At 34.1% G+C, this 24,350-nt stretch overlaps 1 protein-coding gene across 2 annotated transcripts in view; it reads left to right on the top strand.

Annotated features, from left to right (window-relative positions):
* Positions 1 to 400: 400 nt before the first annotated feature.
* SMARCE1 (SWI/SNF related, matrix associated, actin dependent regulator of chromatin, subfamily e, member 1) overlaps positions 401 to 24,350 on the top strand; it is a 39,794-nt gene continuing 15,844 nt past the window's right edge. For both annotated transcript variants that reach the window (XM_032234982.1, XM_032234981.1), the window contains exons 1-4: positions 401 to 505; positions 6,606 to 6,649; positions 8,653 to 8,696; positions 19,606 to 19,710. In XM_032234982.1, coding sequence (XP_032090873.1) covers positions 6,643 to 6,649; positions 8,653 to 8,696; positions 19,606 to 19,710 — 156 coding nt within the window. In that variant the 5' untranslated portion in view covers positions 401 to 505; positions 6,606 to 6,642. The remainder of the gene's footprint in view (positions 506 to 6,605; positions 6,650 to 8,652; positions 8,697 to 19,605; positions 19,711 to 24,350) is intronic.

Here is a 24,350-nt window from a genome sequence, read left to right as displayed (position 1 = left end):
GCTTTAACATGTATGTTATAAATGTTGAGCCAGCTTTGTTGATGACTCTATAGCTGGTTTTAACCACGGAGAACAATAGCTATATAAGCAAATACATAGACTTCCGGAGATTTTTTTTTTTTTCACAAGCGTCATCTCGCCTCCACGTGAAGTGACGCACAAACGCGTTTCTCCTGCTGCCCTTTTTCCAGCAAAGATGTGCCTGCCTGCAGAGGGAGTTGTATGAATTCGCAGTTTCGTAGGAATGCGAACCCGTACCCTTTAAATAAAAGGACATGGATAAAGGGATAAGGCTACACGAAAAACCCAACTCTTTTTTACTGGGAGGGAAACGTATATACATATATTTAAATTTAGCTTGAAGGTCTGAGGCAACCTGCAGATCCGAAGAATTGTGTGGAATATGCCGAAGCGGAAACGGAAGCCGCGATCTGTAATCTACCTGGTTCCTTTTGGGCCTGAGAGGAAAGGAGAGAAAGAGGCCGTGAGGTCTGACGAGAAGCTGGTGAGTCTGCAGAGGCCGGACTCAACCCGTTTAAAGAGAACGGCGTGAGAGGCGGCAATCTCCCCACGCCCCACTTAACCGACGGCCTTCCCACTGCAGTAATTGTGTGAAGATGTTTCTTCTTAACCCTTTGCTTCCTTCTGCCGGCCGAGATGAAGAACAAATGCAGGGGCGGGTGTGGTGGGGGGAGGGAGGAGTTGTGTTCTGTAAAAACGACGGTTTAAAGTCAGAGCCCTTGGTTTTGGAGACAGATATAACCTTAATATCTTTGGCCTTACCTTTTATTTTTTGCTTCTTGCAATATTGATTCAGATCAATACCGGGCATAAGTAGGTAGTGGACTGCGAACGATCATCGCTTCGGTTCCCCTTTGACAATATAATGCTTTAAGTTATAGGTATGGCAAAGGTTACTAGTATAATGGAGCAAAACGCATCTTGGGTACCTTTAACTCGTTTTGAAAAGCTTTTAAGAGTTACCTGTTTTTATCCTATGCCAGTGAGCCAAAGGAACCAGGATACACATGGAGGTTTCAACAGGTAGCATCTGTGATGAATAAAAAACAATGAAGATGAAATGTAACTAGTACTGAAAACCATCAAATCTTATTTCTACTACGTACCTTTTATTTTTTTTTATGGTATTCTAAACTATAAAGTGTATTAAAGTATATGGCATAGATAGGGTTCACACATCACCTAAGCCAAAATGTAGTTGGCTTGGTTGTGGTTTAATGTATTCCATATGTCTAGATATTGCAATGTGTAAACATCACAGGTAGGTTTATTCAGTAGCATTTTAAGTAGGTTTGGCGTATCAAGTTAATGAAGTTTCAGGGTTATCCAAACTCATTATAATTTGTGAAATCTAAAAGGCCAGATCCTTGCCATGAGTAGCATGTAAATACCAAAAAATGAGAGAAGACAGTTAAAAAAAAACAGTGAATAAATAATTCTTCCAAATTAAACAGCATGGAACAGAAAAAGTAAAAATAAATTGATAAAGAAACATCGGTAAAACTAGTTTACATCAACCATCTCCTATCCTATTATGTCAGTATATACAACTTCATGTATAACCTTTTATTTTTCAAGCTTATCACTTCCCTCTCTTTTAAAATCTTTATCAAGTTCAATCACAACTTTCCTGGTCTTTCCTTTCCTCATGACTTATTCACTCTGCTTCTTTTGTTTATATTGTGTATGCTATTTTTTTTTCTAGAGGACCAAACCATTTTACACTCTTTCTACCTGTGTTATTCACAGCCCTCCATCACTCATGCATTCCTTATACTATGTCATCTTACTCTAGCACACAGATTTCTTAAGAATTCCACATTTCCACTGCCCTTAATTTCTACTAATATGTCCAAGTCTAACAAAACGAGTAAAAGCACAATCATATACACAACAATGACATATATTACCCTTCATGTTTTTATATTTTGCTCAACTTAAAATTTCTCTCTGCATTTTCCCATCTTTAGAAAACATACAAAGTACACAAATGCCATTTACATATGTTACAGTTGTTCAGTCTATTTTCCTAGTTAAATGCAAGATTGTTTTGCCTTTGATAGATTAACTAGACACTCCGTGACACATTGAGTCACCCTTTCAGATGACAGTGACAAAACTTCTAATAGATTGCCTTCAAAAAGTTGGAATACATCCAGATATATATTTGCCATGAAAATAGCCCATGTTAAACCGCATAGCATAGGAAAAAACTTATGACACTTTATGGCCTGACAACAAAATTTTCATGTAATGAAAGATTTCACAAAATTTATCAAATCTCAATTCCATGGGTATCATGGGTCCCACATTTTGGACACTTTCTGTTAATTGGTCCATTTAAAATATCTTGATTCAAAAATCGTTGCCCTATGCTGCACTGTTTTGCCAAGTTAAAGGTAGAAGTGGGAGTTTTAGTAGAATACAGATTTTCACACATATTCTTTAAGATCTTTTGCTGCAAGTTTATTGAATTTCTTAAATAATGTAGCATCATCTGCATAGAAAAGTATGTACACATTTGTGCTTATATCCAATAGAGTTGGTGAAATTGGGCAAATTAAATAAATAATAAAACTTCTAATATCATAAGCATTATTATATCTATAAATATATTAAACAAAGACAGTACAATCATTTCTTTACTCTCTGTTAGTGTTGAACAATTTCCTAACCATTTCTATCATACTCGTCAACCAACATTCAAATATATTAATAAAAACTGAAAATTGTTCCATAATTCAAACATATTTCCTTTATCATATACCTTTTAAAAAGGTTTGTGAGCATATGCTCCTTTCTGACATTGATAATTGCTGAAATTGCATTGAACTTGTCACCAAAAGCATTCTGACAACCTACCCAGGCACGCTCATCTAAGTATTACATTAGATTTTACATTCATTCTTGTTATCATTTCATTCTTCCAATAATCGGGTATTAATGCAGTTTTCACACAGTTACTAAAGAAGTTGCACAGCTTCTCCATAAGCAAATGACATCAGTATTTTCATCTTTCTTCAGTTACATCTATACCATCCCCAGTATCTAAAATTCTAACAGCTATTTTTATTCTGATTTTCTTTATTAGAGTTAGCATTTCCACCTATCACAGTAATGTTATCAACATAGTATAAAGTATTGATGTTTCTTCCTCCAAATTTAATACCATACTCATGATCTAATCCAGCTTCCCACAGTATATATTCTGGTATTTCCATTCACTTAACAACATTCCACACCCTATCATGGTCAATACAGCCAAAAATTTCCAACAAATCACAATATTTTTTTGGGGTATTGTTTGGCTTTTCAATTATCCAGCATGCATTAGCTTAATGTTTCTTGTTCCTCAGCCTTTTCTGAAACCATATTAGATTTCCCTTTCCATGAAGGATTCTAATCTATGTTGGGTTATTCTAAGCATTATTTTGTTAACATGTGAAATTTAGGATACTGTGATAGTTGGTATAATCAGTTAAAACTTCTTTCTTTGATATTGGTATATAATCTCTTCCAATAATCAATTGATTATTGTGTCATTCTTCAGATTGTTTGGTTAGAACCTTTGCATATTCTTCGGGTGTTTGCCATATTTCTGTAAATATTCAATTCCTATAGCTTTTGACTAGGTAATAACCAGAGTACTGATCTCACTTCATCTTTTAGTGCTAGAGGTTTTATAAATAGGTAATATTTTCTAAGATACTTCAGTTGCTGATATCTCTACTCTATCCAATTTCATTAAGCTCTTTTTTATCTTTGGTGAATCAATTACTATCTGATTGTAGGCATTCTTTAAAACTGATTCTCTCTTAGTTGAAAATCTTTTGGAACATTGTCCATGTACATATCTATATTGTGTTTTTACATATGTCATTGTAATACTGCATCATGAATATTCTAACATCTCTCTGAAATTATTTGTTAAGTTCTTTCCTGTTATCATTATATTTCTTGGCTTTAGCTTTCTGGCAGTTTTGCCCTTTGTTTGGACATCCAGTTTGTTTTGTTTTCTTTCTTGATGTTTAACAGTCATTTTTTACATTTACCCTTAAGAATTTATTTAATTGGTTATTACATTTCTTCTGGTTCTCTATCAGCGACACTGAGGACTTAAAACTCCTAATGTTTTGCTTGAAAATGAACTATACTCAAGATTATATTATGGAAACTGGTGGATTTCTTTCACTTCAGCTTGATTTGAAATTTGTATGTGAGCAGTTTATGATGTGTTTCATAGTTCCCCTGGCCACATCCTTATTTGTAACAAAGAGCTACAATCTCCTTGCACCAATAATATAATTAGATTTTTCTGTGATCAATCTGTTGATTTCCATTTATATAGATATTATTTCTGTCAATGAAAGACTGTTAGCAGTGAAGGAATAATTGGATTGGTGGAAATTGATAAATTGTTCTACTTAATTTTAGTTTCCTAGGTCATACAAAACAACATCATTTTCCTTTTAACTATTTCCAACAAGCAATGCATATAATTTGCATGTTCTATCAATTTCAGATTGAACTTTACCCTAAAACTCATCAAATTCCTCTTCTTTTTCATTAGTAGCATGCAAAATGATTACCATATTAAAGGGTTGCATGTTAAATCTAATAGTATTTGGTTATTGATTCCATTGTAGCTGAGTACTGTCCTGGCTACATTCCTCCTAATTATAAAGATACTGTTGTATTTTTTTTTCATGCCCTAAACAGTAAACACTGATCTCCTTTCAGTATCCCCTTAATTTAAGTTTCACCCAAATACTAACATCATTTTTATTTTTAATTTCACTATGTTGAAGGCTTTTAGTTTAGCTTTTTTCAATTATTTCCAAATGCTTTTTGTTTCCATAACAATTACTGTACATTTTTTCTTTTAATTGTGCTCTATAAGTATATATCTTCCTTTTCTTTTTGTGTGATGTAGCAATAGCCATTAGACTTATATACTGCTTCACAGTGCTTTCCAATCCTCTCTAGGATAAGTTATTCTCCTAAATGTGGTTTATTTTCACCTACATCAAGCATACTTTATCATGCTTCACATTAATATAAATCCGTGTTCTTAGGGATACACAATTCACTATTTAAAAACAGTTGTTTTTATGTATCAATCATTTTGTCCTTTATTGTTTTGTTTTTATTTAGCATTAATTCCCTTTTCATTCTTTTTTTAGTATTTTATTGTGGATTTTTCTTGTCTAGTATTTTTCAAGGAACATAGCATATTGTAGTACATTTCTGTGAACTCTGTATCACATAAGAAAGTTTTCAAGGAACTGGATTTTTAATGGTGGGACCTGGTGGTACTAGGCTCAAAGTAATAACTGTGAAAAAGATCTAGATTTCTTAGTGGAAGTATGAACCGGCAGTGTGCTTCAGCTACCAGAAAAAAGCCAATGCAGTTCTGGACTGCTTTAACCAAGAGACAGCCTGAGACCATGAGAATTGATAATACCACTTTATAACAAACTAGTGGGGCTATACTTGGAATACTGCATCCAGTTTTGGTCACAATACAAAAAAGGTGCTGAGAAAGTATGCAGAGAAAAATTACAGACTCATTTGCTGTGAGATGGGCTGCAAATAAATTCAATAAATAAGTAACAAAGATGATAAGGGAGGCTAAATCATATGATGAATGGTGGAAGGAGCTAGATATGTCTAGCCTATCAAAGAGAAGGATTGCAGGGACATAACAATTGCTTTCTTGTACTTGAGAGGCAGACACAAAGCAGCAGAGGGCAGAACAAGAAGTATTGGGGTGGAAACTTGTTAAGAGAGATCCATTCCAAGGAGAAATTTCCTGACAGTGAAACCAATTTATCAATGGAATAGCTTGTCTCAAGGAATTGTGGGGTTTTTCAAAATACTGCACAATCATTTGATCTGTATGATATAAAGTCTTCTGCCTTGAGTAGGGGATTGGACTAGAAGACCTCTGAGGTCACTTCCAGCCCTATGATTCTATGTTCTAATGTTCCACTAGACAACCCATGACCCAGTGGGTCATTTTTTCAGAGATATTTCTTTTATCTAAATAGAGAAACAGAATGACCAAGAGAATAAAAGCGGTATGACTTATGAATAATGATCGATGTAAAATACTACTTAAATTGCCCCCTATTGTGCTATTTGCATATTTCCATATCTCCATTTCTTCATATATACTAAAATGACTAACAATACCTAATAGAATATTTCTGTGATCCAAATTGGTCATTATCATAGTAGTAGTGAAAAAAATGAATTATAGACTACAAGCTGGACTTGAACATCAGTAATATTGTCTCGCCATATTCATTTTTATAACATGCTTCTAATTTGCTGAGAAATAAGATTTTTGATATATTTCTTTACTAAATTAGTAAATTATTCATATACTTCAGAGCTCAGAAATTACAAATAAGTTTATTGTTGTTTAAAATTATAATTCAAAAAAGGGGTGATTGTGTTTATGTATTCTCTTCAATTTATGTATTTTAAGTGTAGAAGTTTTAATGCACTGCATTGGACCAACCATATAATAGACTAAGATAAACTTTATTTTATAGCATTTTGTTATTGCTGTTTTTCAGATCTAATTTCCTCTGGTTGAAACTTTTACCTACCAAAATGTCAAGTAAGTTAAGCTGTATTTTTTCTTAGTTTAATCTATAGTATTCACATTTGAAATGATACAGAATTTTTATTCAATAGTTCAACATAAGTTATACAGTACCTGTGGACAAACGTATAAAAGAATAAGCTCCATTTAACACATATGTGTTCAACGTATCACAATACACTGTAATGTGGCTTCTTTAGTTTTGTGTTAATACAGGTAGTCCTCAACTTGCAACCATTCATTTAGTGACTGTTCAAGGTTATAACAGCACTGAAAAAAGTGACTTATGGTCATTTTTCACGCAACCATTTTGGCTCCCATAGTCATGTGATAAAAATTCATACACTTGGCAACTAGCGTATATTTATCATGGTAGCAGTTTCCCAAGGTCACACAATCACCTTCTGACAAGCCAAGTCAATAAGGAAGCCAGATTCACTTAACAACTGCAATGATTTACTTAACAATTGTGGCAAGAAAGATCATAAAATGGGGCAAAACTTACTTAACAACTATTATTTAACAATGGAAATGTTGGGCTCAATTTTGTTTGAAAGTTGAGGACTACCTATATATTGTGTGACTTCAAGTATTATATTTTGGGATTGTTTTTATTTATCAAACTTGTAGGCCACCCATCTTGCCAAAGGCAATTAGTGTGTGAAATTAATTTTTATGGGTTATTCAGCAAACCAAGTTTCAATAAGCCATTGTTTAAGACTGTGCAAGTAGTCCTAAACTTTCAACAATTCATTTAGTGACTATTCAAAGTTACAATTGAACTGGGGGAGAAATGCATTATTAGCATTTTTCATACTTACGATTGTTGGAACATCCCAATGGTCATGTGATCAAAATTTGAATGCTTGGCAGCTGGTTCATACCTATGATGGTTACAATGTGCCAGGATCATGACACTCCTTTTAGAAGATAGCAATAGCAATAGCAGTTAGACTTATATACCGCTTCATAGGGCTTTCAGCCCTCTCTAAGCGGTTTACAGAGTCAGCATATCGTCCCCACAGTCTGGGTCCTCATTTCACCCACCTCGGAAAGATGGAAGGCTTGAGCCGGTGAGATTAGAACCGCTGAACTGCAGGTAACAGTCAGCTGCAGTCAATAGGGAAACAAGATAAAAGTCGTGAAATGGGAAAAAATTCATTTAACAAACATCTCACTTAGCAACATAAATTTTGGACTCAATGGTGGTCATTAGTCAAGGGCTGAATTTGAGCCTATTATTTCTAAATAAGATGAATGTATGTGGTTTAGTTTTAGATGTCAAATACACAGCTAGCTCTGTGATTCCACACATGCATAAGGATGGTCATAATGCTGATGGCATATTTAGTAATTTTAAAGACAAAAAATGAGCTGATGTAATAACTAAATAACAGCAATAAATAACTTATGAAGTCAAATGTAAAGTTATTTCAGTCATTGATTTTCATTTGATCTATTGCATGCATATCAAAGTTTGTATTCAAACCAGTATAATGGGTTGACTAGACATCCAAATAAATTTCAGATTTAGTCATCTCTAAACATTGTTATATCCATGCCATCGTTTTTCTGAAATCCCTCCATTGTGTTTGGATCCCTTTATGTGGACCTTGATGTTGACCACCATTTAATTAATCCTAGATTTAACAAACCTTTTTTTTGTAGTCTTCCTTCAAGTTTAAGTGCTATGAGAGCTTTTGCAAAATATTTTGCAAAAAAAAGTTTGTACATTACTGTTGTTGTGGGCAGACACTTGTGTAAAACTATTTGCACATTAAAGTTTTACTACCTCTTAAATGGAGAATAAGGATAGGGGTTTAGAACCTTTCTGCCTCAGAGACCCACAGGGCAAAGGAAAGTAAATCATACCTTGTGTAAAGACTAAACATGTCCAATTACATGAGAAAAGATACAAGCGGGATAAGTATATTTTGATTTGCTGTACAAAACTTAATTTGATGTCCTTGTGTTATAGTCCTCTACATAGTCATTTCCCCCACTTCTTTTTAAAACAGAACGACCATCTTATGCTCCACCACCCACCCCAGCCCCCACAACCGTAAGTATGGAAGTATTTTTCCTTATTTTGCAAATTCTGATTCCTGATTTCATTTTTGCCCCACAAAGGCAATACAGGTGAGACATTTTATGGATCCTATCACCCAGTAAGATTAAACTTTTCCTGAAATCAATACCAAGATGTTTTTGGAATCCTGTCAATTGGCCTTTTTTTAAAAAAAATAAAGATTTGACATTTCCATCTGTACAGAATTCAAGTTTCCATCTTAGGACATAATTCCATTTGATCAGGTCTTTAAAGTTTAATTTTAGAAATATTTTTAATTTTAGTCTTTACAGAGGTTATACTTTTGATTAAAATGAATTCAATGTTGATATATCTGTAAAAAAAATCTTAAATATCAATATATTGTAAAAAGCGTGGCTAAACGTCATTGGAAACCAAAAAACAGATATTGTCTTTATAATATGCTAAATGGAAGCATGTGTATTGCTAATAATGGGATAGTTTTTTTCTAATATGTTACTTTTATCTTGCATTTATTTCTAAAGGCTGAGAAGTAGATTTGTGAAGAAAAAAATGTTTTATAACCATTAGATAAAAGCAGAAAACACTGTGCAAAATGGTATATAAAGTTTTCAGTCTTTAGTTGAAATGTTCTGTTTTAAAAAAATAATATAAAATAAATTTCTTGAGTAGAAATGTTCAAATTTGTGATGCACATACTGAGGAAAAGATGATAAAACAAATAACTTGAAAAATGGAAAGCAACAATTAAATCTGGGCTTAAAAAATCTCTTGTTTGTAGCTATCTTTGGGATGAATGGAATGGAGAAATTGTGAGATACATTTAAATGATGTTTGCAGATTAGATTTTCACCTGTTTCTAAAGCAGCCTTCTTGAGTAATGATGTATGCATTTGTCAACTGATTCATTTTCTGCATTGTTTTAGAATAGTTAAAAAAACTTAGTAGAACAGAAGCATATCCTTGATACCAGATATTAGAACAAGAATCTTATGCAGTGTATGTTCCTGCTGCTCTGTTAAAATTATAGTTCACCCAAGTACAAGTAGTCTTTAACTTTCAACAGTTCATTTAGTGACTGTTTGAAGTTATAACAGCACTAAAAAGTGATTTATGACCACTTTCCATCCTTACCAGTATTGCAACATCCCCATGGTCACATGATCAAATTCAGATTCTAAGCAACTGACTCATTTATGATGGTGTACCAGGTCATGTGATTCCCATTTGTGACCTTCCCACAAGCAAAATCAATGGGCAAGCCAGATTCACTTAACCGTGTTACTAATTTAGTAACTACAGTGATTCACTTAACAATTTTGGCAAGAAATGTTGTAAAATAGAGCAACATTTGCTTAACAAATGCCTCACTTAGCAACATAAATTTTGGGCTCAATTGTAGTCGTGAGCTGAGGACTACCTATATCATGTTACTAATGTTCCAGCCTCAGAAAATTTAGCATCTTGCCAATGATTTATTGTTCAAAATTTCCTATTGCTTGCATGATTTATATTCTTTGGATCAAGAATAGTGAACCAGTATATAGTATTATTGAGCAGTTGAAATATTCTAATGCTGAGGATTCTAATCCTGTAACATTTACAGACTTGAGGAGATAGCTCAGAAAAGGATCTCTGTGATCTTCCTCTTTCAATCACTTTCTGCTTGGGAACAGGAAAGTTCATGTGAAAGAGAGGGATCTTGGTTTTATTTATTTTTAATAAGACAGTCTGCAGGTCCCATGTAATTTATTTGTCTATAGAGATAAATTATTATATAATTCTAGAATAGAGTTCTTTATTGGCCAAATGTGATTAGACACACAAGGAATTTGTCTCTGGTACATAAGTTCACAGTGTACATATAGCCAGAAAGTGATTGGTCATAAAACATAATAAACAACACTTAATAGATCATAAGAAACAAATAGGGAAGGTATTATTTAAGAAATATTAAAATGTATATTTTATTGCTACCCCTATTGAATAGTTTAAAAACTAATCACATAATATTTTTCTCTGGATATACATACTATTGGTTTGCTATCTATTTGAACTCTTACCACACTACTGTTATAAAATTAGTAAGTGACTAAAAAGAAGAGCTTTTTTCTTTACAGAGTCTTTCCTAGATAAGCTTTACTAAATATTTTAGAGATTTCTACCAGCAAATAAATAAAATTAATTCTCCTTTACCTTTTGCCTTATTTTGTTGCTCAATTGAAATATTTTTTTTCTGTGCTATGGGATTTTAATTTGGTTTCCACCCCAAATATAAAGAGACAATTGGAGGAGGAGGAGGAGGAGGAGGAGGAGGAGCTAAGATGGCGGAGAGGCAGCAACTACTGTAAATAGCTTCTCCGGAAAAGTATTTCTTTATCACTATATTTTTATTTCTTATCACTTCAAAATTATTGTGTTAAATTCCACCTTCCGCTGACTTTTGGAAGCCTCAGTACTTAAAAGAGTTGAGAAAACTCCAGGACATTCCTAACCATCATGGGGAAAAGTAAGAAGAAACATCCTACACGTTCTGCTACACGAGCTGCGTCCAAGCGCAAAAAACAGCAGAAAACTAAAAAGAAAAGGAAGCCAACTCGTGTAAGTATTCTTACTCCCTCAAACCCCTCCATTAGATATGATATTTTAGAATGGGATTTACAAGCAGAGTTCAAAAGTCAACAGCTTAAAAATCTCTCCTCCTCAATGGAAGAGAACTCTCCCCCCCTTTGAACACATGCTGCAATCTGCAGCTGTACCGTTATTACAGGATGAGGATGTGAATATTAACCTGATAAACTTAAAGAATGAAAGTGTAACTAACTTTCTAACCTGACAAAACAGTGCTTTTAGTCTTTGACGTGTTGTTCACAGTTAAAATCAAAGTGAACTCCCTAAAAGAGATTTTTGTAAAACAACTCTGCTAAAGCACAGATTTTCTAACCCAAATGTTCCAAAATACAGCCAGGAGGGAAAACATGGGCAATCTTAACCTCAAGGAAAGGAGAAAGCAATAATCAGAGAGCTGATTACTCTTGTGGGAAAGAGAGAGAAACAAATCTCTGATGGGCACGTAACTAAAAGAGAGAAAAACTTAAATTGTAATACCATCCACAGCCTAAACAAATCACCTTACAAATATTAAATAATAGAATAGAAAGTTCACTGGGGAACAAAGAGAGCAATTATCTTTAATCCAATTACATCCTACAAAAAGTAACTGATTAATTTACAGCAGGCTGAGAAGTTTCCATCTAGCAAAAGCTGAGAGCAAGTTTTACTTACCTTTATACAGATCACAATTCCAATATTTTGTTTAAAATGAGGCCTTTTCTTCATACTTTTTCAGTCTTTCTAAAACACGTGTTGTGCTCAGATGAACTTGGTCCACTCCTGAGCGAATCTGCCTGAGAGAGTATTGCCAGTTTAAAGAATAAATGTGACTGCTGGACTCCAGATAACCTCAAGGACATTTTCACTCTCTCCCACCCCCTCCCCAAAGAGATTAATGCTTATGCAAAAACTTTTTTACCTAAAGCAAGGCAGTGCACAGATTACGTTTTAGGGGAAAATATATATATAGAATTAACAATTTCAGATTCACAACAAGTTAATATTATTGAAGACTGGACAATTTGAGAGAACCTCTAGTGGCAACATGTAAAATAGCTAGACCTCTAATTGATTCTGTTTGGTCAACAAATGATCTCTTTATTTGTGATATAAATCATTATTACTCTCAGCAGTTCCTAGCATTGGTTGAGGAAGACATCATGCAAGTGTGAACATCCATATTTCAACCACTCTAAATACTAAAGTTATGTCAATGGACCCATCTTACAACCTTACAGAAATAACTACCTTACACAATAACTACCTTAAAACCGTACAACTACCTTACACAAGTAACTCAACTTTACTAGAGAGAAATTGCTTCTCATTAACCTCTATATATTTCCAAACATCCCTTCACCATGTGTTTTTGAAATTTGGGGAAAAGTGAAAAATTACATTAGAGGTATTCAATTATACTTTTCCACTGCCCATATCATCATTTCAGGAGACTTCAATGCCAGACTAAGCCCAAATTGACGATCATTCTCCAAAATTCCATTTAATTTACAGACCACCACCCTTCCAGATTAATTAGAGAATCCAAAAACTACAATGAAGACTTAAGAGGTTTTCAGATATTGTAGACATTTTATAAGCTGTACCTGCACTATTACTGATTACTGGCAGAGTACTTGCATTGGCAGGAACAAGGCCCTCCTTGCTTGAATATACCCCAAGATCAAGAAATGTATCTTTCTCAGTTCTCTTATTTCATATTGACAGCTATCCTGAGAATGAACATTGTCCTTTCTGAAGCTATTTGTTGGCCTTTTTCTGAATACTTATTCCATTCTGTCTAAAGATATCCCCAAAGGACAAATATGAACAAAAAGACAGTTTGAGTGGTTAGCTAGAAAGTGGCCATGAAAGCCAGCTGGGTGACCTTTAGCCAATCACACTCTGTCACCCCAACTCATCTCATAGGGTTGTTGTGGAGAAAACAGGAGGAGAAAAGTGTTTAACATGTTCTTACTGCCTTGAGGTACTTGTAAAAATAAAAATAAAATACCAGGATACAAATAAGTAAACAGGTCAGACAAGGAAATCCAAATGCTCTCTATCAATGAGGTACTTCAATTTCACTTTAACTATGTACAACTATTCTGGATGACAGCAATAGCAGTAGACTTATATACCGCTTCATAGGGCTTTCAGCCCTCTCTAAGCGGTTTACAGAGAGTCAGCATATTGCCCCCAACAATCTGGGTCCTCATTTTACCCACCTCGGAAGGATGGAAGGCTGAGTCAACCCTGAGCCAGTGAGATTTGAACCGCTGAACTGCTGATCTAGCAGTAGCCTGCAGTGCTGCATTTAACCACTGCGCCACCTTGGCTCCTACTAATCAGATCCACTGATTAGACTTTGCTGTCTTATATACAGCTACCATGGTTCAACTTCTTCAGTCAATTATCTCTACACATCCATCTGGCACTAACAGGCACCAGAACTCCTTTATGCAACCTTGATTTGATAGTGATTGCCATGCAGCCAGAAAGCAACGAATTTCCTGTTTTAAGGAACATAAAAACCATCCTCTCTCCTAATCAACTCAGGATCTCTCCCTTTTAAAGGGAAAATATAAACAAAAAAGAATATAAATATAATATAAAATATAAACAAAGAAAATATAAGCAAAGAAGAAGCAGGCCTTGATACAGTATTGGAACCAACTAATCTCCGGTACTTGTTCTAAGAATTCAGCTCTATTCTATTCTAGGTCTTCAATCTGCTTTCACTGATTTATGAAGTATCATCTTTTATTCCTACATCACTTTGGGAAAATCATTTCAAATTGCTGCACACGCAGGAAAAACACTCAAAGAGGGAACTAAAAATACTTCCTTGAGCCACTGGGCAATCTTCTCCAACCAGCTAGATATTCCAGCCATAGAACCATCTGAAAATTCAAAAGCGTCTTATCCTTAGCTAGATTCAGTGCTCTCCATACAGCCATTACTGAAAGAAGATATCACAAAATCATCTTCAAACAGAGACTGTTTCTGTGCAGTGAAATAATTAAATCAATGGAACTTGTTAATCTTTATTGCCCTCTCTATGCAAGTGTTTACCAGGAATTATTTCCACTCTTTACTTTTATTTGTTTATCAAAAGATGTTATTGAATCAATCTGATTTATTTTCTTGACTACAGCCAAGTACTGTTCTATAGTTTGCACAGTAGACTGTAGTATTAATTCTAACTCTTTTAAGATATTTTAAAATAACCATATTTTTATTTTTATGCTAATTAATTGTGATTCTTGTGTTTTATTTGCAGGTGTATTGATGAATAAAGATTTCACTTGACTTTGTTACAGCTGTAAAAAAATATATGTTATGTTGCTGTATTTTGTCTTTAAAAAGGGTAATATATGTCCTCAAAAGCTTGTTTAAAAGTGTAATATAGATATCTTAAAAACGAAAAGTTGAAGAAATAAACTGAATTCTATTAATATAAGCATGAAAAATGTTTTGTGCTTAACCACTTTGTTCTTATGACACATTTTCTAAATATGAAAAAGCCCTCTGAGCATTTCATCCCTTTGGATATGTGGGTGTGTGCTGAAAAGACACTTGCACTGGAGTTCTCAGGTGCTACATTATACATATGAAATATATGGATCAAAGAATTAAGTTTCGTGATTTTCAAATGTATTGAAGGCATTTTTCATTTGGCTTAGTTGAAGATCTCCTAGGAGTTTAATAAATAAGGCTCCAGGATTAGAGTAATAATTGTTAATGTGTTGTATACTAAATGTAGAATTTTCTACTCAGCCAGAGAGAATAGCAGCCATTAGGGCAGTTGTTGAAACTTTATGTGATCTAACACATTATTTGACTTACAAAGTAATTTGGTATTCTTTGTTCCTACTCTTGGTATATTTCCTCCTATTCAATTGGGAGGAAAACTTTTGGTCCAAACCTGTGGCTGCAAATCCAGCCAGTAAAAGGAAATTGTGGACACGAGAAATAATGTGATTCCAGGATTGTTAATATCATAAAAACAATGAGCTAACCATGCACTCATCTTTCCTGCAATGTTGTGTTTACAAAAAAAAATCCAGTATATGTACCGCATTGTATGTTTTAATATCTATAAATTATTTCCAATTTTTAACATTTAATATTACAGTATGATACAGCAATTAATATATAATTATAGGCCTATTTTATGGGGGGGGGTGTTTTTAATATAGATATCTTTGAGTTCTGTTGAATTTTCTAAAAAGGTAGCATGTTACACAGATATCTGATCTGAACATAAAACCGAACTATATGTCAGATCTCTGTGCTTCTCCCCATTCCCTATCTTTGAAGAAAAACAGAAGTTTTTACTTTGAGATTAAGTAAATCTGAAACCAAACAACTTTTGGTTAGTCCTAACTGCTTATGAACAAATTAGATTTCAGTTGTCTTCCTTTTTTAAAGAAACTATTTAGTCAAATATAGTAATAAATTGTTAGTTATTGAAAGCAACAAGGTGCTTACTGCTGAAGCTCATTTTCGTAATAGATTTGTATTCTAAACCAGAATCTCCTTGATTTATCTCCTCAGTTTCTTTGATTCAGTTCTGTTTTGTATAATTCCTATTTCCCACGCTTCTTTTTTTCAGTATACGTTAAGTTTCAAATAACATTTAGCTCAATAATGTGTCAACAAATTAGGTGACCCTGAGAAAAAGCTTAGTGTCAACAATTCTTTTTATAAATATTTTTCTCCTTGATCTTTATTCTTCCCTCTTTTTTTGCTCACCCATCAGCATTATATTTGTATCAATTGGTTACTCTATTATTAACAGTTTGTTGTCCGCGTAGCATTTACCATAGCATATTTACCCTTATTTGCAAATTTATAGCTTCTTTCATAATTTTTACATAAGTGGTTTAAGACAAGTCAGGATGGCATATATAAGAATAAAGAGCTGCAACAGAATGGGAAATAATATGACATGAAATTAAATATTTAGATATGGAAACAACCCTTAACCACAACTGCAGATTCTGGAAAATTCAGTATTATGCTGACCACTGCAAATATAAAATATAACTCTTACAAAATCAAAGAGCAATTACAACAAATAAAATACTCATGTCATAACTTTCAGTAATTTTTTGATACTTTTTTAAAAATATGGTCTTTTTGACCTTAGAAATAATTTGTTATTCATAATTATGGAATGTAACATGAATGCCACAGGCTATAAGGAGATTCAAAAGATCTGACTATATCTGAAACAACAAATTAAGTTTAAACAAACATAAATGATAGGATGATGACAGATAGGTTTTGTCACGTTAGCAAAAAAATATTAAATTGTTAAAAGTAGTTATATTTTTGAAGTGTTCACATAGCTGTTTTGAAAGTTGTTTCTGGTTTTCTGTGCATACTATACTAGGACAACATACTCATTAGCTTCATCAGCAAAACAAAGTATCAACCATCTGTAATCAGGAGAATACGTTTGATTATTCCATTTAACATATAATTAAATGAAGCTAAGTTCAAGAGAAGTCAGCCTCATATTTGGATGGCACCTTCATAGAATTCAAGCAGAAATAATGGCCTTTTTAGTGGAAGTATTGATTTCTTGGACATCATGACCAAATGTTCTCAAAATAAGCTACCACATGTACCAAGGTCAGCATTCCAATAATGCACCCATAGAAAGCAGAACTCCGAGGCAGGTAGATTCCTCAAAGAACAATTTTATAGGCTATATCATATTGGCACAACTGGTGAAAGCTGACTCTGAAAATTCCCGTAATTAAAGAATGTTTTTCCCCTTTTCCAAGTCATCAGTCACATCGTCCAATAGAGTTGCTGGCCAGTTGCTTGGTTAACTTGTTCCTCCTCACCCAGCCACCTGTTGACTGAAAAACCCCATTTAACTATTTCCCTCCCCCTCCCATCTAATGGCAGCCCTGAAGCTGGCTCCAGCCGTATGTATGTGTGTGTTTGTAGATACAGACAGACATGTATTTTCTGCTTTAGTCAAATTTCAATTGGGAAGAGGTTTTCATTAAATATATATTAAATATTCCAATTCCTTGTTGAAATATCCTTAATACAACAGAAAGAATGTGACATAATGGTTAAGGTGCTTTTTTAAAATGGCCACTGGATTTTGTTTTTCCTTGAAGATGTTTTGCTTCTCATTCAAGAATCTTAAGTTCCAAAGAACGGAACTGAAGAAGCTTTAGCACTTGTCTCTTTTGGGCGGGGGGGGGGACACCTTTGGAACAGGTCACTGGTTGATTGGATCAGTCCCGATCTCTCAGCCTCACCTACCTCACAGAGGGAACCCCTGTTGTGGAGTCAAATGGGAGGAGGAGAATGGAATGTAAATTAGTGAGACATGATTCCTGTATGTATATGGGCTATTGAATAGAGCCAATGAAGGGCATCTTTGAGAGGAGGAACTTAACAGTATCAAAACAGAATGCATAACTGGGCAATCAAGCCCCATTTTAACATGGTCACAAATGTAAAAAAAGAGGTAAGGCTTTGTTCATGCCAGTCTTTTTGATACTGTTGGCCCCCTTGATGGTACCTCTGACTTTATCTTCTTTTTGTCCATTAAATAATACTGTCATTTTATTTTGCCTTTCTAAAATGTGTAAGTACACTGGCATTAAGTTACCTATTTTAACATAATATAACAGTAACTGTTGATCAGTATCTGCAATAATGAATTTTATGCAGTTGCTTTCTCTTAGGAATATACTTAGAAAATTACGCAAATAAGAAAAATCTGTGTATGGGCAGAACTGATAGGATTCTAACTCACCTTGGGTAATAATAATCTTTTACACAGTTTAAAAGGTTGTAAGCATTAAAATTTATAATGCTGAGTGTCCCATTAAAAATCTTAGTTTTTACATATTCATCACTTCACAAGTCCACTAGTCCTTACTTAGGGGAGATATCCCCTATGTTTATTGCAATATAACTGATTTTATTATATATATTAAAGCTACAGGTTAACTTATAAATTTTGCCAACAATCATGAAGATATTTTTTTTAATGTACAACTGAAGTTTGCTCTCCAGGGGTGTTCTACAAAATACGACTACAATAATCCTGTGGGATGGGTGGCAGGTAGGAGAATAATAATAAGGTTTTGAAGTCATCTTTGCCTACCTTCGTCTCTTGTAATGGCATAAAGAATTGCCATTTAAGCATCTTTAATTTTGCTTTTCAAAATAAATGGGATAATTATTACAGTAAGTAATAGAGAGGAAGTTTCTTTCATTTAAATTTTGAGAGTTTAGAATATTAAGAGGCAATGCAATGTAGCCATGAATTTTTGAAACAGAAGAAATTATAGACATGCATTTAGTTGTTAATACAACCAAAAAAATCCCTACTGTCATGAGCCTGATATATATGTATACCAGTTTGGACACAACTTTTTCTAAGAACGACCCACAAGACTTTAAATTTCAAATTGACATTAATTTCCCATTGACAAAACAAGAACTCTGATTACATAATTATTTTTTGGTATAATCATGACTTAAAAGAGAGAGTTTTCTACCTAAGCAAAAGGTTAGAGGGCCACAGGATTTTTAATGATCAGCATACTTTTTCTGAACATAGTCTTCGAAAATCTCTCATTGGACAGTTTTCTAACCTTGAGGCCAGTATCAAATATTGTTCCACATTGGCTCTCCGATGCAAGAGAAACTAAAATATTTTCTGGCCTATGTGCAGTGTTACATTTGTGGCACAGTATACTGCCTTAGAGATTTCATATACTAATTAGTGTATCTGTTGGAGTCATTGTCTAATTGATTATTCTGTGTCAGATCTCTTCTTTTTTGAGATGTTCAAGATGAGAGTTCCTTTTATCAGACCCTTACTTAGAGGGAGCAAAACCTATTCATGGACAGAATTATTTTCTAATTGCTATGGAAGAGAAACTTCCCTGCTTCCTTCCTGTACAGTAAATGTTAAGATCATATTATTTGTAATTGTATGTAAATGTGTTGTACAAACTAGCTTCCTCTAAAATTGGTTATACATTGTTTAACTTTTAATTGCTAGAGATAAAACAGTATGTTGGAAGCTTTGAAGCTAGAATCTAGTGGTAAGTTATTAAAGAAAAAAATCCTGTTTTCTTGGCAGGTTTCATGAAAATTTACTGTCTCTGAAGAGGGATCTAGCTGCTGCAACACCTCATTTTGCTTGTTTAAATTTCTGGTTGTTTTTGCATGCTGTACTGCAAACCATTTTCATTTTTCTGTGTTCTCCTCGTTGAGACTCATTTCTCATTCGTGTTTTTGTCTCATTTGTTTCCATCAGCAAATGCCAAGCACACCGGGGTTTGTGGGATACAATCCATACAGCCATCTGGCGTACAACAACTACAGGCTGGGAGGGAACCCGGGCACCAACAGCCGGGCCACGGTAGGAGAATCAACTATTACATCATCCGGCAAACAGCAGGAAGTGACCAGAAACGGCTTTAGAATTAGGTCTTCTAAGTCAGTCGGAATGGGCATCAAGTCAGTTCACTTTCCAGCAGGAACACACACAACTTCTTTTAAACTGTTTTCATTGACCAGCTACCATTGACAAGAATTTATCCCTCTGATCATGAAAGCAGCTTTTGCGCCAACTAGTGTGTAGTTAAATTTGGAGGTGGGGTGAGAGGGTAACATGATGCAAAGACCTGTGTAAATCTTTAGATGAAGTAGAGAAAGAAGGAACTGTGTATATGAGTATATAAGGAAAGCCACACACAAAAGTTTAATGAAAGAAATCTAGAACCAAAGAGAAGAGTTTTCTCTCAATAATTAGAGGATGGAGTTTTGAAACTTGAAAATTGCAAAATTTTGTTAAAGATTAAGTTTGCTGAAGTTGATGTCTTCCCTCTCCAAATAGTGTGGAAGTTGACAGTGTTCTATAGTGGGCCTTGCCCTTTTGGCATGGAAAATGAGTTGGATTTTTACTGTTATTAGTTCAGTCAAATACTGATATATTACTCTGCAATATGTCTTACTGATAGTGCGTTCTTAATTGAAAGTTTTCTCATAAGAAACCCTGTTCAGAAGACACCGTAGTGTGTTACATTCTGCCAGGTATTCTCTGAGGTGTTTTAGTGTTCAACCAATAGTTAAAGCACACTACTGCCTATACTTAGTTATTGCTTCAGTTTGTGATGTAGTGGCTGGATTAATTGTATGGTACTTCCTCCTGTAATTGATGTTCAAAAGGGTAGAGATTAGTGTTTGCAAAAAAAAAAAAAAGTATTGTTACATTTCATCAACTAATGAATTTATTATTGCATAAGCCCTTTTTTCTTTTTGCATCAAAACAACATTACAAACTTACAAAAATAAACAGTATAAAATGCATAACAAAAACAAAATAATGATTTAAATTCTAAAGACATTTAATAAATGACATTTTTTTTAAAAAGTAGAAGGAAAACAAAATGAAATTGTCTAAACCTCTATGCATCCACTGTCAGATACATATAGATTGTTAATAAAATGTGCTATGATTTATGGTAGGAACAAAGGTGTTAATCTTTAAGATGCTTCAGAACTCTTTATAGAATTGTTTAATAATGTCATAGACAGCAAACAGGATAGAATCCTGTTAACACCTGCATTCATGCAATTCCTTTATATCTCATAAGAATTGTATGCATTTGGATTTAACTAAAAACTAGTAAGTATATCACTATGTTAGGAACTTAGAGAAAAAGGTATACAGTTTTTATTAGCATTTGCTGTAGTGTAATTTAGACATAATTTGACTGTGTCCATTGGAAAAAGTCTACAAGTAAATAAAGAATCACTATTGATACCATTATATATAATGATGCCTCATTACTTAAGGATAAACCTTTGCTCTGATTCATATATTTTTTTCCTGTGTTTCAATTTAGGTTTATGCTTTATAGATTCCAATACTTAAGTATTAAGTTGATTTTCTTGAATGTTTTCAGGTCCATCTTTATATATTTATGTGTGTAACTGTACATTACATAAACATGTTTGTTTCATTAGATATGTTCTGTGCACCATTGCTTAGTTCATGGCATTTCATAAATATAACATGGAGAAAAGCTTGTCCTTTTATTTTAAAAATGAGCTTCTCAAATGTTGTACAAATATTTTTTATTTATGTATTATCACAATTGAGCCATAAGATGAGTAGGATCATTCAAAATCTGAGATCTATGTAGTAGTCTTTGTCTGCATGACTAAATCTTGATTTTAACCTCTATAGTCCCCTCCCAAAATAGCTACATGTATTTTGAAGTACAGATAGAATTTGGTGCATATATGCTACCTCATTATTTCTATGTGGAAGGTCACATTGTCTAAAAATGCAGACATGTATCTGTTTCCTTTGTTAAAGTGAATAAGTATTGTTGATTGATTTTACTGTTACTGATAAGGATCTCGGTTCCACCACAAAACCACGTTCGACTAAAGCGCGCTCGACGAAACCGCGTAGCTGACGTCATCACAGGGCGACAACAGCGCGGAGACAGAAGCATGCTGTAAACGCTAAACCTAAAATTAACCCCTAAACCTAACCCCCCTAAACCTAATCCTAACCCTTAACCTAACCCTAACCCTTAACCTAACCCTAAACCTAACCCTAAACCTAACCCTTAACTTGAATCGGCTTGCTTTTAAAGCGCTATTTAAAGCGCCCTTCTTTCTCCGCGCTCGCTGTTGTCGCCCTGTTGATGACGTCAGCAACGCGATTTAATCGGGCGCGCTTTAGTCGAGCGCGGTTTTGTCGTGCCACGAAGGATCTCATTCTATAGTGATTACATTCTCCAGAGTAGAGGTATTCCACTACTATTGAAAAATTTGGAAAAGATCCCCAGCTGCCTAGAAAGCCATTCACCATTCACACATATACACAGACAATTGTATCACAGCCAATGCCAATGCCTGCAAATGCATTAATTTGCATATTAGCTATCTTATGTTTAATAAATTCCTTGAAAATAAACGTTAATGGGTCCTTCTCTTAGTGAAGAGTTGATTCAAATGAAGGATGAGCACGTCTTTGAAAAAGATGAATTGTGTATATATGAAAGTATATTTTGAACCCAGAATATTTTTGTAGAAAAAAAAGGACATTATCTGTTACCCACTAAGACATTCGTATTATTTTTAGCTATTCTTTTTCCTTACTAAGTGCAGGGGAAAAGCTTAGTGTTTCTACAGATCTTTTAGGAAAACAAAGTTGCTCCAGGAACTCACTCTGTAAAATTTCCTCTTGGATAATGCAGTTTGGACTAATAAGATATTCAAGGAAGCAAGCTTGGAGAAATATGTTATTCTGATAAATATTTTAAGAATCTCTCCAATAATGGAATAAGGATAGTGGATATTCCATAATGGAATAAAGATAATTGAGATGATCTTGGATGAGAATGTAGTATGGGTAATTCTCAACTTATAGCCATAATTGGAACCAGAACTATCACTAAGCAGTGCCATCATTAAGTGAACTTTATAACCTTTCTTGCCATGACTTTCCTTGTTGATTTTGCTTTTTTGAAGCCCCCTGGGAGGGTTTCAGATGGCAATTATGAGATCTCAGTATGCTGAATCACCTTAAATACAGATTGCAGTTATCAAGCGCCCGAATTTTGATCACGTGACTGTGGGGATGCTGTGATGGTCGTAAGTGTGAGAATCGGTTGTAAGTCATTTTTTTCAGTGCCATTGTAACTGCAAACATTAGTTAAATGAATGACCATAAGTTGAGGAATCCTTGTATTCAGAAATAGCAAGAATCATTCATCTGGCATAGAGGGTAAAATATTATTTATGCCTGGGAAGCAAGAAGAAGAAGCTCAGGGAAACTCCTTCCAAATCCAATGGGTTATAAACTTAGGGGAAGTAAAACACAGACTTTTAAGATTCTGTAATTATAGATATCTCAATAAAGCATAGCTCTAGTCTTCCTGTAAATTTGATCTGATTTGGTCTACCTAATGGGACCGAGATCAGTTTTGCAAATCTGATTCCTCTTTACTTCCCCTCCACCCTTCTTATGTCCAAGTAAATCAGAGAGCATTTACTTGATTCATCTCCTAATATTATCATGATGTAGAGAATATTTCAATCTTCTGCTTGCATATTTCTGTCAAGGACATTTCCCCATACTCTTTACAATTCCACTTCAGTCCTTTTTACTGTTGTTAATCTATCTCTTCTCTTTACCCTGAGGTTGCATTCATCCTTGATCTTTTCCTGTGCTACCTTAACTATTACATAAAGTACTTTTAATATTCTAAAGTAAGAGTGGCAACTAGATGGCCTCAAAATAGTGCTGGGCCACAGTAATTTCAATATTGAAAACTGTTGTAGTATAGCAATATAGGAAAGCTATAGTTTTCCATTTTTCTTTTCTGGTATTTGCTGAAAAATCCATATCATATTATCCAGAAGTGGTTCCAGGTATTTTCAGAAGTTGGAATAGAAGGGACAAAATTGGACAAGTCAGAAATTTATATCAATTGCAGCTGTTCACCAAGACAATAATGATTATCTGAAAACAACCTGCCAGAAAATATGCTTACATTTTCTAGAGGGTTGCAGGATGTCTATGTCTATCAGAACACAAAGCTACAACAATTGAGCTTGGAATTGATTGGACATTAGAACTGGTTAATATTGCTGTGCACATGGCATGCAGAGACATTGAAATAATACAGACTAAAGTGGCTATTAGGATTCGACCTGGAGTTAAAAATGCAGGTATGAATAGAACCTCAGGTATTTAGTACAGATAACATAACAACTGCTCTCATTAGGAAAAGAAATTGATGTTTTGAGTTATGGAAAGTATTTGGGATGTTGAAAATTGCTGTTTTAATACAAATTCTTTGTCAATCCATAGATTTATTGAAAGTACAAAGAGAAATATTACAGCATTTTTTACTCTGCACATATTAAAATATATTTGTTCCCATAAGAGTTAATAAGTGTTAACCTGGACCTCTATTATTTATATATTATATTAGCAAATGCCTCTTTTGCAGTCCTTAAATAACATAACCAGTG

Source organism: Thamnophis elegans, chromosome Z (genome assembly GCF_009769535.1).
Source record: "Thamnophis elegans isolate rThaEle1 chromosome Z, rThaEle1.pri, whole genome shotgun sequence".
NCBI classification, from domain to species: domain Eukaryota; kingdom Metazoa; phylum Chordata; class Lepidosauria; order Squamata; family Colubridae; genus Thamnophis; species Thamnophis elegans.
Note: the sequence above shows the minus strand (reverse complement) of the source record. Positions and strands in the feature narration are given on the sequence as shown.